This window comes from Pteropus alecto, unplaced genomic scaffold (assembly GCF_000325575.1).
Source record: "Pteropus alecto unplaced genomic scaffold, ASM32557v1 scaffold24, whole genome shotgun sequence".
In the NCBI taxonomy this organism is placed as follows: Eukaryota; Metazoa; Chordata; class Mammalia; order Chiroptera; family Pteropodidae; genus Pteropus; species Pteropus alecto.
The window spans coordinates 3,874,760-3,892,053 of record NW_006439192.1 but is presented as its reverse complement, the minus strand read 5'-3'; the positions used below and the strand labels follow the sequence as shown (position 1 = coordinate 3,892,053).

The following is a 17,294-nucleotide window of genomic DNA, read 5'->3' as shown; positions in this document are numbered from 1 at the left end:
ACAATGGAGCATAAAAGATACCTTTAAACGAACGAAATGAAAACACAGTAAATCAAAACTTATGGGATGCACCAAAAGTAGTTCTATGAGAAGTTTATAGTGATAAATGCCTACAGTAAGAAAAATTAAAGATCTCAACCTAATTTTACACCTCAAGGAAATAAAAAATGAAGAGCAAACTAAGCCCAAAGTTAGTAGAAGGAAGGAAATAACAAGGGGCAGATAAATTAAACTGAGACCAGAAAAACAAAAGAAAAGAGAAAAAAACAGGACCTGGATTCTTAAAAATATAGACAAAATCGACAAACCTATAGTTAGACTAGAGAAGATGCAAATAAAATCAGAAATGAAAGAGGAGACATTACAACTGATACCACAGAAGTATGAAGATTCATAAGAGACTGCTATGAAAAAGTATATACTAAAAAATTGGATAACCTGGAATAAATGAATACATTTCTGGAAATGTACAAGACACCAAGACTAAATCATGATAAAATAAGAAATCTGAACAGACCAATAACAAGTAAAGAGATTGTCTCAGTAATCAACAATCTCTCAACAAAGAAAAGTCCAGTATCAAATGGTTTAACTGGTGAATTCCACCAAAGGTTTAACAAAGAATTAATGCCAGTTCTTCTTAAACTCTTCCAAAAATTGAAGAGAACATTTTCAGATCATAAGACCAGCATTACCCTGATACCAAAGCCAAATAAGTACACTATAAGAAAAGAAAATTACAGTATCCCTGATGAATATAGATGCATAAATTCTCAACAAAATATTAGCAAACCAAATTGAACAGCACATTAACAAGATCTTACACCAGGATCAATTCTTATGTATCCCTGGAATGTAAAGATGGTTCAATATAAGCAAATCTATGATACACTATATTAGTTGAATGAAAGAAAACAATCATATGATTCTTTCAATAGAAGCAGAAGGCACTTGAGAAAATATGACATCTGTTTATGATACAAACCTCTTAACAAATTGGGTATATAAGGAATGTACCTCTACACAATAAAGGCCATATCTGACAAGCCCACAACTTATATCGTATTCAACAGTGAAAGTTGAAAGCTTTTCCTCTAAGGTCAGAAACAATACAAGTGTGCCCAGTCTTACCACTCTTATTTAACATAGTACTGCAAGTTGTAGCCAGAGCATTCAGGCTAGGAAGAAGAAATTAAAGGCATCGAAACTGTAATAAAAAAATAACATTGTCTTTGTTTGCAAATGATATGATCTTTTATATGGAAAAGCCCTGTAGACTCCACCAAAAAATGTTGGAACTAATAACAAATTGGGGAAAGCTGCAGGATAGAAGATTAAGATATAGAAATAATTTGCTTGTGTATACACTAATAATGTACTACCTGAATAATAAGAAAAACCACACCATTCACAATAGCATCAAAACATGAAATATTTATGAATAAATTTAACCAAGGAGGTGAAAGATTTGTCAACTGAACACTACAAGACTTTGATAAAGGAAGTTGAAGAAGACACAAATATAGGCATACCTCATTTTATTGTACTTTGCTTAATTGCACTTTGCAGATACTGTTTTTTTTTTTGTTGTTTTTTTTTTTAATGCAAATTGAAGGTTCATGGCTCAGAGTTGAGCCAGTCTTTTGGCACCATTTTTTTCAACATGCTTAGATGATGGTTAGCATTTTTTAACACTAAAGTAATTTTAAATTAAAAATCTGCCCTTTTTTAGACATAATACTATTACACACTTAATAGACTACAATATAGTGTAAATATACCTTTTATTTGTACTGGGAAACCAAAAATTCATGTGACTGGCTTTATTGTGATATTCACTTTATTGTGGTGAATATCTTTCCGTTTATAGGCATACTTCAGAGATATGCGGGTGGAATTGAACCTGCATATCTCTGAAGTATGCCTGTAAATGGAAAGATATCCTGTGTTCATGGGTTGGAAGAATTAATATTGTTAACATTTGCATACCACCCAAAGCCATATGTAGATACATTGCAATCCCTATCAAAATTTCACTTGCATTTTTTTACAGAAATAGAACAAATCTTAAAATTTGTATAAGACCACAAGGACCATGAAAATAGACACATAGACCCACAGGATAGAATAACCCAGAAACAACCACCCACATATATGGTCAATTGATATTTGTCAAGGGAGCCAAGAATTTGGAATGGGAAAAGGATCATCTCTTCAATAAATAATATTGAGAAAAATGGATATTCACATGCTATTAAGTATTTTAATGATACTGGACCCCTGTCTTTTCACCACTCACAAAAATTAACTTGAAATGTATTATGACTTAAACATAAGATCTGAAACTATAAAACTCTTAGAAGAAAACATAGGGAAAAAGCTCCTTGACATTGGTCTCGACAATGCTTTTTTTGATATAGCATCAAAAGCATGAGCGTCAAAAGCAAAAATAATTAAGTGAGATTATATCAAACTAGAAAGCTTCTGTACAACTGTAAAAGAAATAGTGAACAAAATGAAAAGGTAACCTATAGAATGGGAGAAAATACTTGCGAATCATTGATAAGGGGTTAATAACCAAGATAAATAAAGCACTCATACAATTCAATAGCAAAGAAACAATCTGATTAAAAAGTGGGCAGAGCATCTGAATGACATTTTTCCAAAGAAGGCAACAAATGGCCAACAGACACATGAAAAAATGCTCAACATCACCAATCATTGGAGAAGTACAAATCAAAATCACAATGAGATATCACTTCATGCCTATTACATAAGTTATCATAAAAAAGACAAGACATAACAAGTGTTTCTGAGGATGTGGAGATAATGAAAACCTTGTGGACTGTTGGTTGGAATGTAAATTGGTACAGCCACTGTGGAAAATAGTATGATGTTTCCTCAAAAAATTAAAAATAGATCTACCATATGATCCAGCAATTCCACTTCTGGATATATATCCAAAGGAAATGAAAACAAGATCTCGAGTAAATATCTGCGGTCCCATGTACATTGCAGCATTATTATAGTAGCCAAGATATGGAATCAATCTAAGTATCTATCAATGGATGAATGAATAAAGAGAATGTTGTATATATGTACAGTGGAATATTATTCATTCATGAGAAAGAAGGAAATCTTGCCATTCGAGACAGCATGGATGGACCTTGAGGACATTATGCTAAGTAAAATAAGTCAGACAGAGAAAGACAATACTGTATGATCTTACTTGTATGTGGAATCTAAAAAGCTGAACTCATAAAAACGAAGTAGAATTGTGGTTGCCAGGGCCTGGGGTGGGATGGGGTGGTGGAAATAGAATAACAAGTGTTCATGAAGATGTTGGTCAAAGGGTACAAACTTCTGGTTATAAGATGAATAAGTTCTGGGAATCTAATATTTAGCATGGTGATTATAGTTAATAATATTATATACTTGAAAATATTAAGAGTAGATTTTAAATGTTCTCACTACAAAAAAGAAATGATAATTATGTGGAATGGCGGGGGCGGTACCTAAGCCTACTGTGGTAATCATTTCACAGAATATAAATTTGTCAAATCACCATGTTGTATATCTTAAACTTATACAATGTTAGACGTCAATTGTATCTCAGTAAAGCTGGAAAAAAATAAATAACACTCCCAGCCTCAGTGTGTTCCTCCTTCACTTTCTCCAAGGGACACAAAGTGACTGATGCAGCTGATAAGTTTGGGAGAAGACACTGGGCATGGGTGGCTCAGTCCCTTCTGTCTTCTCTTTTCAGATCTACCTGCCTGCTGAGAGGGTGTATTCTGGTCTCCTCTCTCAACCATGCAATAAATTTAGCAGGGCAGGCTCTGCTTCTGTGGGGGGAGGCCTGTGGTTGTCCAGAGCAGCCTGTGACTAGGCAGGTAAGTTTGATTTTGGGGTGCAGTATTAGGAAGCTCATTTCGTTGTTTACTTAAGTCATGTTAACTGTTTTATTGATAATATAGATAATTTATCTCCAATTGTCAGCCTCCCCATCTTTTGTCACCTGGTTCTGAATTTGCTCAGATAGTAGTGGCATGAGTGGTTAATATCCCAATATTATGGTATAAATATTAAGCAATATTTAGTTTGAGAAGGTGAAGGAGGGACATTTGGATTTGTGTTAGAAAGCAGAATTCTTCTCTATCATAAATAATGTTAATTGATGATGTCTAAAATAGATAAGTCGAGAAATAGGATACAATTTAAAACAGGAAGGTAATTACCACAAGAGTGGTTGCCTGTAGACTGCCAAACTTGCTGACTAGATAGACATGGGTCATAGAGTTATTTCATCATAAGCTCTTTTAGCACTATTTTATTTTTAACCATGTGCATGTATTATTTTGTTTTAAAAGATGAAATGAAAAAAATATAAGTCAGCTGGTCTGTTCTTTAGAAATGATTTTGAAGTATTCTGTCAGCTTGACTGAGACAAGTATAGCATTGACATTCAGAGACTTGTTGACATTCACAGGCTGAGTAATCTACAATGGGAAGAATTCATGACAGTGGTGATACTGGAATGCATGTTTACTTCAAAATTTATGTATTGCCAAAATTATGAGATTTTTCTCTGAAACTCTTGCTATCACACAAAAACAGTGCTGATTGCCTGGTTTGAAAATAACCAACAAAATATGCCTTTTTGTTTTCCTGAAATGTGATGTAAGATATTTATTGACTATCTGACTATGAACATGACTCTTTGCTTTGGAAATTAGGCATGCTTCAGGTTTGGTGCTAGGTTTAGTATCTTTGGTCATTTCTAGGAATGAAACATCCATGTTTAATGAGTTGACTTTGTTTATTTTTTGATAAATGTTCTGAGTGCATTTGAAGATAGTGTATTCTCACTTAAAATGTACAGTGTTTGATAATTGTATATTCAGATCTTTTACATTCTTATGTTATCTGCAGTTTATCTTTTTAGTAGCACCGAACACTTATCTACATTTAATCTCACCTATTTTTGTTGAGTACTTCTCTGGGTTAGATTTCTAGTAGATTTTTTTAAATGAAGGGATATATACATTTAAAATCTGTTAGACACTGCCAATTTACTTTTCAATGAGGTGGTAACAATTTACATTCCACTAATTGTATATGAGGGTGTCTTATTTTCTCCCACACTCTCGCTGTTATATATTATCAATCTCTTTAATTTTTGACATCCTGATTAAGTATCACAAAGCCTCATTATTATTATTATTATTATTGCATTTCTCTTCTTGTACATCTTTTTATATCTCTATTAGCACTGTGTATTTTTTCTGTTAAGTCCATATTCATATCTTACCACTTTTTGTTGGATTGTCACTTTATTATTGATTTTGAGAGCTCGTTGTATTTAAAGAATATTAACTCAGTTATGTCATAAATGTTTTTTAGTTTGTCATTTGTCTTTGCCATAAAGAATCATTAAAGTATCTTCAGTTTTGTCTGTTTTGTTTTCATGTCATGCTTAGGAAAGCTTTTTGTATACGAATATAATATAAATATGTTTTCATTTTGTATTTTTATCATTTGGTTGGGCTTTTGCTTTTATTGGCACAGCTTAATTTATTGACATTTAGTTCTGTTTCTGTGATCTTAGTTAGCTGTTTTTAGATGTTTTAAAATATTTCCTACTTTATTTTCTTCTCTTGCTGGATTGCACAAATTGTATGTTTGTGGTATGTGCGTGTATGTGTGCATGTGTGTATGTGTGAGTTCAGTTTGGCAGTTATATATCTTTTTCCTTCTATTATACTATTTTTTTTTTATAGCAAGAAAAACACATTTTTATATTTCCTCCACCAGCGTTAAGAATAAAAATAGTTTCTACTGATTTTCCCATGTGAGATGTATCACAATTACTTTCAAACCCTCATAAACTTTCTTTTTGTTGGAAAAATATTGACTCCAGGTTAGTACTAACATATATAGATATAAGTCCTTTTAACTTTGCATTTTATTATGTTTTCTTACTATGCCAACAACATTTACACACAAGAAAGATGGCAAATGCTTAGTATGTGTACTTATACTGATACACTGATGGAATCAAACAGCAAACATTTTGTACAGGTGTAAAATAGGATCAGTTGGATTCTTTCCTTTATGGCCTCTACTAAAGGCTGGACTCTGGCACTTTGAGCATGCTGACAATTTAGTACTACTTCAGACCTATATTCTTTATATATTTACTCAACATTTATTTAGGGGGGAAGCTAAACATCAAGTGAGAAAAAAGTGTAAAAGGAGAATTCTTCAGTTTCTTTTCTTATTGTCCCAAGTAGTTCATCTTTGGTTTCAAACTTATATCCTGAAATCAGTAAATGAGAAATTCTGTAGTTATCTTCATCTGCCCTCCTTGGTGGGTGATGTTAGAGAAGATCTTACTTTACCACTCCAAGCAGCTTATCAGTGTTTTTTCCAGTTTGGTTCTACCCATCCCACAGAGTAAAACACTGCCAGTCAAAACACTTTTCCACTGAGAATTTGGAATTTTTCTGCTCCCTAAAGTAAATCGATCGGAAAGTAACACATTTTATCTTATTTCTGTGATCTTATTTAATGTTTGAAGTGTTCACTATAAATCCGTTATTAAGAGAAACGTCTTCTTTTAGCTGAATAGGGCAGCTACTGGTAACTATTTTCTCAAAAAACTTTATGAATGTATAAAAAAAGTATTTTGAAATTTTTACCTAGGAGAAATGAGTGGGTAGAAGACAGATGAGGAGTGACTTATTACTTGGAATCTTCTGTACTTTAAAAAAATTTTATCATATGAATATCTTTTTAATTTAAAAACTAATTAAAATTATTAGAGGAAACATAATGTAGAGTTCCTCTGACTGTAATTCTTTTGAAACTATGTACTTTTTAGAACAGTAAATCTATCGATATTTCATTGTTCTCTGATTGCTCTTTATATTATTGGAGCATTTAAACATTCTGATTTTGTGTAGCTGGTTTAAAATAGCACTCTAATCTTTAAAAAAGGTTAGTCTTTTTTTTTCTAACGTCACAAAAGAGCAGTTTTTAAAAAAATAAAATTGTCAATTTTCCAGAAAACTGAAAAGTTTCTAGTAAGTTTTTAGCTGATTTCCTTTAGGTCTTTAGTTTCATATTTTTCTCTGGTTATGACACTTTTTATAACTTTTGCAATATTTAGGACTAATTTCTGTTTTATATCTTATTGCATGAACTAAAATTTCTAGAACTATATAAGATAATAATGATTTATTTTCAATAGTGCTTTTAATAGAAATGCCTGTATTGTTTCATAATTAATTAGGATACTGAAAGATAGGTTTTGTCTTATTGACAAAATATTCTTCTTTTATTTTTGAAAGAATTTTAAAAATTAAAATGAGTTTCAAATTTTATCAAATGCTATTTTGATATCTGTTTTAATAATGATAATTTATGTGAGGTATTATAGTAATGGATTTCCTCTCGTTGAGCCTTTCTTATATAGTAGTAGGATCATTTCCATCTGGCTACTTCTGATTTGAAAAAAATCCGTTTGTGAATATTTTCCCATCTATATTTATATGGAAGGATAGATTATAGTTGAACATTGTTTTTGACCTTTCTGTCATCTTTGTCCTTTTTGATAAATTAGTTCAATGTCAATTAATTTCACTTATTTTTCTACATTTGCAAATATATAATATGGGAATTAATTATTCCTTAAAAGTTTTAAAGAGTTTACTAAATGAAATAATCTATGCCCAGGTCTTTTTTTCTGGCTAGTTTACTAATGTGTCCAATTTTTTTTTACTCATTACTTCATTTTTTTTTTTTTTCAGATCTGTAGAAACTTCCAATGTGTAAATGCTTCTATTCTGAATTATGACTGTGATATTCAGAAAAAGTGTTATGGACATGGGGTAGGTAATATCTTCTTTTGGATTGTTCATGGAAGTAGTGCCGAATAATGAGGATTCCTAGTGAGGGTTATGTGAGACTTCTCAAGATTTTAAAATTTTTAAACATTGGGGAATTTAGATACTGATAAATTTTTTATTCTTAAGAGTGTCTATGGATTTGCATGAATTTTTTTCTCTTGGTTTCCAGTTCATGATTTAGAGCAACATTCACAATTAACAAAAGTGGTATTTTGATTATTTCGAAGGTGTGTAATAGCAATAAGAATTGTCACTGCGAAAATGGCTGGGCTCCCCCAAATTGTGAGACTAAAGGATATGGAGGAAGTGTGGACAGTGGACCTACCTACAATGGCAAGTAATATAGAAAAAAATTAGTGTGATCTCCCAGTTGCCTGTGTCAGAAATTGGGCATCCTTATACCTTTCCCACACTTCTCACAGTTATACATTAAACTATATTGGTTCAGCCACCTAAATTTTTCACAAGTGTTTCTATTTTTTTTGTTACTATTAATTGCTATTAGAATGAAGTCCAGAAATCTTTAACATGGCTTAAATGCCCTGGATTATTTGCCCCTAGCTTAACTTTTCCAACCTTATTTCACTATGCTTAAGACATTGTAACTGTTTTTATTTCCTTTAATAGGCTACTCTCTTTTACCTCTGAGTTTTCATACCGTATTATATTCACATTGTTGGAACTTGGCTAATTGCTGCTCAGATTTCAGTTTATACCTTATTTCCTCTAAAAAGTTTTCCATGACTATCTAAATCTGAATTAATATGCCCTTTCTATTCTCCTATTACTATAAGAACTATCATATATTGGAGTAATTACTCGTTTACTACTTATTTTTATTCCTTGATAGTCTATAAATGAGCTCCTTGTTCACCAGTATCTTCCTACTGAGAAGCTATGCTTTCTTTCTCTTGGGTAAATACTGGGCGGAATGTCTGGCTTATAGCGTAGGTTTATTTTTAGTATTTTAAGAAACTACCAATCTGTTTCCCAAAGTGGCTTTAGCATTTTACATTTTCTCCATCTGTATATTAGGGTTCCAATTTCTCCATATTCAGTGACGTAAGATAAATAGATACAATTTGTACAATTTGTAACAGCTTTTGAATTAATATATAAAATATATTTTAAAACATTAAAAAAATAAGTTTTCCACATATAGTGCAACACTTGGTATGATCAATCTTTTTTAAATTTTAGCCATTCTAGTAGGTGTGTAGTGGTATTTCATCGTGATTTTAATTTGTATATCTCTAAGTAAAATGATGTTGAGCATCTTTTTGTGTGCTTATTTGCCATCTACATATCTTCTTTAGTGATGTGTCTATTCAAATTGTTTGCCCAGTTTTTAGTTAGGATGTTTGCTTTCCTGAGTTTTGAGAGTTCTTTATTCTGGATACAAGTCCTTTATGAAATATATACTTTATAAATATTTTTTCCTGGTCTGCTTACTTTGGATTTAATATGTTCTTCTTTTTCTAGTTTCTTAAGATAGAAGATCAGGTCATTGATTTGAGACATTTTTTTCTTTTTTAATATAAGGACTGAAGTGCTATCGATTTTCCTTTAAGAACTACTTTTTTTTGCACCCCACAAATTTTAATATGTTGTGCTTTCATTTCCATTCAGCTCAAAGTTACTTCTAATATACCTCTTATTTCTTCAACTTATGAATTATTTAGAAGTGTGTTACTTTATTTTATAGTATCTGGGGGATTTTCCAGATATTTTAGTGTTATTGATATCATTTATTCTACTGTATTCACAGAGAACATACTTTGTATGACTTGAGTCCTTTTATATTTTTTGAAGCTTGTTTTATGGCTCAGAAGATGGTTTAGCTTAGTAATAAGTTATCTATACACTTGAAAATAATTTGTATTCTGCTACAGTTGGGTGGAGTGTTTTATCAATAATTAGTTCATATTAGTTGACAGATGTTTAAGTCTTTTATATCCTTACTAATTTCTGTATACTTGTTCTATTATTGAGAGAAATATTGACATTCCTTGCTATAACTGCTAATTTGCCTATTTTTCCTTGTACTTCTGTTAATTTTTGCTTTATGCATTGTGAAACTCTGTTATTAGATACAAAACCATTTAGGATTCTTCTGTCCTCTTGATAAATCGAGCCCTGTATCATTATGAAATAGCTCTCTTTATACCTGGTAATATTCTCTGCTCTGCAATTAGATATTAAAATAGTTACTTCAGATTTCTTTTGCTTAGTCAGCAAGAGAAATCCTTTTTCATACTTCTACTTTTAATCTCTTTGTGTCTTTATATGTAAAGCAGGTTTCTTGTGGGCAGCGTATAGTTGGGTCTTGCTTTTTTACATAGTCTGCTAATCTCTGCCTTTTAATTGAGTTGTTTTGACTGTACTGAATTTGATTATTGGTATATTTGGGTTTAAATCCACCATATTGATATTTTTCTATCACAGTTTCCCTTTATGTGATATTATACCACTTCAGTATGCTTCTTTCTCTTTCTTTTTGCTATTGTTGACGTACTTCTACGTGTGTTATGAACTCTACAATTCATTATTATTTTTCCTTTAAACAGTTGATTATCTTTTAAAGAGATTTAAATAATAAAGAAGTCTTATATTTACCCACATAGTTAGCAGTTCTGGTGCTCTTAATTTATTTTTGTATAAAGTCAGATTTCCATCTGGTATCATTCAATTTCTGCTGCTTTTAACATTCCTTATAATGCGGGTCTACCAGTGACAAATACCTTTAGCTTTTGGCTATGTGAAAAATCCTTTATTTTGCCTTAAATAATAACTGGGTAAAGAAATCTAGGGTGAAGATTTTTTCCCCCCTTTTACTTTTTCAAAGAGTTTTCTATATTGTCATTTGACTTTCATTGTTTTTCCTGAGAAATCTGCAATCATCTTTTTTTTTTGGTCTTCCATTTGTAATGTGTTTTTATACCTCTGGTTGTTTGTAAGATTTCTCTTCATCTCTGATTTTTAGCATTTGATTACATGTGCCTTAGCATGCTTGAGATTTGTTGAACTTTTTCAGTTTGTGTTTTTATAGTTTAATTCAAATTTGGAAAACTTTTGGCAATTATTTCTTCAAAAATCTTTTGTCTTTTTCTTCTTCAGGATTCCAATTACATGTATATTTGATAATTTGGAGTTCTTTCACATCTCATTGATTTGCGTTGATGTGTGTGTGTGTGTGTGTGTGTGTGTGTGTGTGTGTGTGTTCAATTTTACATAGTTTCTATTGTTCTTCAAGTGTACTGTTTTTCTGAGGTATCTGAACTGCTATTAATTCCTCCCGGTATATTTTTTATTTCTGTGAGTTCTATTAGTTTCTTTTCTTATATCTTTTATGTCTCTACATAGCATGTTCAGTCTTTGCTGTAGCTTCTTGAACATGTAGAATACAGCCATAATAACTTCTGATATCCTTGTCTATTAATTCTATCATCTGTTTCTTCTAAGTCAGTTTGATTGATTTTTCTCCTCATTTTGGATTATACTGTCCTGCTTCTTTGCATTGCCTTGTAATTTTTTACTGGATGCCACAAATTGTGAATTTTGCCTTCTTGTATAGTAGATAAGTTTTGGATTTATGTTGATGAACTTTGTTCTAGTGTATTTGTGTTACTTGTACATACTTTGATCCTTTTGGGTCTTGCTTTTAAGCTCTATTTGGGAGGACCTGAGCAACATTTAGCCTAGGGCTAACACTGCCCCATGACTGAGGCAAAAAACCCCTTCTGTTTTTTTCTACTTAATGCCATATTAATTGTGGAGTTTCCCACTGGAAATGGTAGGAACAGGTACTCTTCCTAGTCCTGTGTGAGTTGTGGGTTTTTTTTTCTGCTAATCCTTTCAGGTGATTCTTTCTTTGGCTTCAGGTGGTTTCCTTACATGCATGCATTGATCAGTACTCAGCTGAATATTTGAGAGGAACCCTCTGCAGAGTTTTCAAGTTCTGGCTGTGCAGCTCTCTCCTTTCTGGTTCTTTGCCAAATGATCCCTAGCTGCCTCAGCTTCCTTGGACAGCCAGCTCCATCTTCTCAACTCAAAGAAATCACTGAGCTTTGCTTGGATTTTTTTCACTCTTTACTTTCACTAGGCAGCAAACTAGGACAAATGTAAAGCTCACCTTGTTTTCTGTCTCAGGGTTCACTGTTTTTCATTGCCTGATGTCCAGTGTCTTGAAAACTGTTGCTTCATATATTTTGCCTGGTTTTCTGGTTGTTATAGCTAATAGGATAAATCTGGCCTCTGTTACTCCATTTTGGTTAGAACTATGGATTTTAATGGCTGTTTATCATTCCATTGAGTAAATGTTTCATAACTTAGCTGTTTCCTAATTCTTTGACAGGTTGATTCTAACATTGCAATGTACATCTTAATATTTATGCATTTTTTTGAGTGGAGGATAAATTGCCAGAAGTGAAATTACTAGGTTCAAGGGTATAATCCTTTTAATGGTTCTTGATAAAAATTCCAAATAAATTGTGTAATGCTATTGACAGCATGAAGGTACCAATTTCAACATAACCTTGCTAGTGTTGGCTGCTTTAATAAAAATTTTGTCTACTTGTTAGTAGGTATACAATAATATATCAAGGTTGCTTTAATTTTTAATATTTTTAATTGGGCTGAATGTTGTTTCAAGTAGTGTTGTACAACTTTTAACAGAAAGTTTTGGCACTTTTACAAACTTAAAATTATGATGAAAATGTTTATAGTTTACCACTCCTGTTCATATTTATTGTAGACCATAGAACAGATAAAATTAATGTTAATTAGTGAATTTTTAAAACTTATGAGACTTAAAATCTAGAAGCCATAAAAAATAAGATTGATAAATTCAACTAAGAATAGTAAACCTAAGAATAATAAACTTATGCATGGAGAAAAGCTGTTACTGTAAGACAAATGACAAAAATGGAGAGATTATTTCCAAATAATACACAGACAAAGCTAATATCCCTAATACATAAGGAGCTTTTAGAAATTGAGAAGGAAAAAACCAATAGTTTCTAGAAAAATCATCAAAGGACTCAGCAGAAAATGTTTCTTTAAATATAAAAGGTTGCTCAACTTACAGTATAAAAAAAAATGTAAATTAAAAATTCTGTAACATAAGTTTTACCTACCAGGATGGCTAAAATGTACAAGTTTTACTCTGTGGATGAGGCTGTGAGGAATTCTTGTATATTGCTGGCTGGCATGTTAAGTTGTAACCACCATCTTTTGGACAATTTGACAGTGCCTTGAAAAAATGATTGAATGTATTTACCCTCTGATATTGGATTTCTACTCTTGAGAAATTATTATCTAGCTATACCTGTACCCATTGTTATTATTTATTATGATTATGACATCATAAGGTTATTCATTATTTCATTATAGCATTTTTAAATAACAAAAGATAGAAAAATGAAAGTATCAGTTAGATACTGGTTCAGTAAACTGTAGAACATCCTTGCAATGTAGTTTTGTACAGTTGTTGAGAAAATGAGACAGTTATCTATATATGGTTTGGGTAGATATATAGATAAGTGAAAAAAATGATGTGCTGAATAGTGTATATGGTATGCTACCTTCTTTGTAAGAAAGGGTTGACACTAAACATATGTTCTTGCTTACATTTGCATGAAGAAATACTGTAAGATAATATAAGAAATTAATAAAAGTGGTTATTTTGGGGAAGGCAGAAATGAAGTGGGCGGGGGTGAAGTATGAGCAAGATTTTTCAGTATATTCAATTTATATCATTTTGACATTCGAACGTGAAAATTATTATAAAATACTTATAATCATCAACTGTGTTATAATTAATGTGAGTTAACTTCTAATTTAATTATCATTAATATAAAATTCTCCTCTCTAGAAAAGAATACTGCATTGAGGGATGGACTTCTGGTATTCTTCTTCTTAATTATTCCCCTTATTGTATTTGCTGCTTTTGTCTTCATCAAGAGAAATCAGCTGCGAAAAAGCTGCTTCAGAAAGAAGAGATCACAAACCTATGAGTACTTAGATTTTTTCTTTTAAATTCATATGAAATAATTAAAAATTATTAATGATGATAGTCGTATTATAGAGACTGGTTTAAAAGTAGAGTACTAAGTTATCTCTCTGTTGTTTTGACATGATTAGCAGGGGCAAAATGATAGTGGTGACTCAGTCACCTCTTAAAATGGTAAAGGGGAAAGTGTTATGGTGACTAACTTGTGTACTACTAAAAATGGCCCTTTGGGTTCATTTTGCTTGACATTGATTTCTGACAGTGGAATAAGTAGGATTCTGGGCTACAATTTCAGATTTGGGCTTCTTAATTAGAGATTAAAATATTTGGATAAAGATTAAAAATGTAAATGTTGAAAATTTTTCTTCTGTGTCCATTTCAAGGGTCAGTTCTCATAGAGGAAGAGCTTTTCGAATCTCAGTTTTAAAAACAGATTTTGTGAATTATAAGCTTTTAAGACATAAGTTTTGATTGAAGAAAGGGTTGTCATAATTCAGACACCTGACATTTCTAGTCCATGTGTTGGGCTCTTGTACAATTATCTGTCGCTCAACTATCTCTTCTAATATGTCAGCATTAAAATATAACACAGATTAGCATAGACATTAATCAGATCTGAGTTCCAGTTTCTCATTTGCTAGAATTATGAACTGCAATAATAAATAAAACTCTCTGAGCCTTGGTTTATTTCTTCTGAAATGGGAATAATAATATTGCCTATCTCTTAAAGTTGATGTGAGGATTAAATGAGGAAATATTAACAAATAAAACCCACAGCACATTGCTGGCACAGTTTAATTATTTGATAACTAGTTTTTATTATGATAATGATTTCAAAATATACATATCTCCCCTTGATTGCCCACCTTTACTTCATTGACCTACTTTTCTCACTTACTACATAATATTTTTCTAGAGTATGCTAATGTTAGCTTTACTTGTTAACATATTCTAAAACAGATTTATCTGCCTATCCTTTCTTTCTCTTACTTTCTTAAATACTTCAGACTGGCCAAACCATGTAATTACCCAATCTGCATCTCCTAAATTTTAGTTCCGTAATTAGAGCTATCTCCAGTCATTTCTACCTAGCTGACTTGGTGCACCTCAGTATGTCTAAAACTTAGCTGATATCTTTCCAGCCAGCTTATTTGCTCCTCCTGGACTTCTTAATAATTAGAGTGACTACTTCAAAGTGACTACTTTGTATATGCAACTTAAGAATATGCTTTTGCTCTTCTTTGATTTTAGGTGACTTGAGAAGAAGAGTTTGGAACGCTGGTCTAATTGACCAGATTTCATCATTTCTTAGAATTCCAGTTTATTGAATTGTGAAATGAGGTTAATAAAACTTTCTAGTACTATAAGGATTAAAAGTGTGTGAAAGCTGTAAAAAAATGCTGTGAAAATTTAGCTGTCATCATAATCATCATCACCACCACACCAATATCATTATTCTGTTTTTGTAAAATAAAATGTATGTGTAATATGTTATATAGAAATGTTTAATCTTAATTTAGCTCAAATTTAGCTCAATTTAGCTCAAAAGTAATTCTGTATTTCAGATCAGATGGCAAAAATCAAGGAAAAGTCTCTAGACACCCTGTGAATATTCCTGAACATGTTTCTCCACTGACTCCTTCCAGAGAAGTTGTAAGTTTAAATGAAAAATTCTTTTTCTTTACTATTATTAAGGTGTCACATTTTTAAAGATTAAAAAAATAATCACATAGATATAGAAACAAACATAGATAACTTGTTAATAATTTAGGAGTTTGGTCTATAGGTGGTCCTTGGGTTAGTTAAAGAAATACCGGTAGGATCCTGGGTCAGAGGAGAAGGAAGATATCTAGATGTTGAGAATGCCTTGCCTAGAGGACAAGATTAGGAAATGACATGGGACTTATGCTATCACTGTTTCTCTGTGTCTGCTATCTTCCTGTTTTCAATGTCTGGATTCCCTATGGCATTTTACTAAAGACCTGGTACTGAGCTCCTGGAATAGGCTTAATTGTTTCAGCAATGGGACCAGTAATCACTATTCCTCTGCATGTATTGGGAAGCATTAGATAATAACATAGTTTTTTTATCTGTATATATCCTTAAGAAACATGTAATATTATTTTATTTTTAAACTTTGTATAATAATAAATGGAAGCATATACCATGCTCATGGATGAGAATTAACATTGTTAAAATGTCCATACTACCCAAAGCAATCTATAGAGTTAGTAGATCCCCTATCAAAATACCAATAGCATTTTCGCAGAACTTGAGCAAATAATCCTAAAATTTATATGGGGTCTTATAACATGCAAAAAAAATTGCAGTAGACAGTCTTCTTACACCATATACAAAAATAAACTCAAAATGGATTACAGAATTAAGTGTAAGATCAGAAACCATAAAACTGCAAAAAGAAAACAGGCAGTAAGCTCTCTGACATAGCTCTTAATAATATTTTTTTGATACGTGGCTTTGGGTGAGGAAAACAAAAGAAAAAAAACTAACAAATAGGACTACATTAAACTAAAATGTTTTTTTCAGAGCAAAGGAAACCATCAACAAAATGGAACCAACAAATATTTTTCTACAGTGGCTGCAAAATTTTACATTTCTACCAGGAGCATACTAACTTCTTTACCTCTTTGCCAATATTTGGTGTTTTCTATTTTATTTTGTTTTTAAATTTTACTATAGCCATCCCAGTGGATGTTAAGTGGTACCTTGCTGTTCTTTTATTTGCATTTTCATAATGATTAGTGATATTGAGTATCTTTTCATGTGCCTATTGGCCGTATATATATCTTCCCTGGAGAAATTTTTGTTCCAGTCCTTTATCTATTTTTTTTTTTTTGTGGCTATTTATTTACTTATTTTATTTTTTAAAATTTTAAACTGTTTATTGAGGTAACACTGGTTAATACAATTATATAATTTTCAGGTGTACATTATCATTTGACATTTGTATATTCTATTGTGTATTCTATTGTGCGTTTAAAACCCAAAGTCCAGTTTCCTTCAGCTACAATATATTTAATGCCCTTTACCCACTTTACCCTCTGCCTAAACCCTATATTTGACACCCTTTACCATGTCTACCTGCCGCCCCTCCTCCCCTACCCCACTAGTAACTACTAGCCTATATAGTCCATGTCCATGAGTCTCTGTTTGTCTTGCTCATTTGTTACTTTTAGGTTTATATCCTACATATAAATGATATCATGTGATTTTCAACTTTTTCTGTCTAGCTGATTTCGCTTGGCATGATTATCTCGAGGTCCATCCATGTCGCAAATGGCAGTATTTCATCTCTTCTTATGGCTGTGTAATATTCTATTGTATATATGTACCACTGCTTCTTTAGCCAGTCG

At 31.8% G+C, this 17,294-nt stretch overlaps 1 protein-coding gene across 2 annotated transcripts in view; it reads left to right on the top strand.

The window, feature by feature from the left end:
* ADAM9 (ADAM metallopeptidase domain 9) overlaps positions 1–17,294 on the top strand; it is a 104,980-nt gene that overhangs the window by 76,116 nt on the left and 11,570 nt on the right. The window contains exons 17-20 of one of the 2 annotated variants that reach the window (XM_006916285.3): positions 7,812–7,892; positions 8,138–8,243; positions 13,783–13,924; positions 15,486–15,573. In XM_006916285.3, coding sequence (XP_006916347.1) covers positions 7,812–7,892; positions 8,138–8,243; positions 13,783–13,924; positions 15,486–15,573 — 417 coding nt within the window. The remainder of the gene's footprint in view (positions 1–7,811; positions 7,893–8,137; positions 8,244–13,782; positions 13,925–15,485; positions 15,574–17,294) is intronic. The other variant, XM_025049871.1, reaches the window with a different exon arrangement.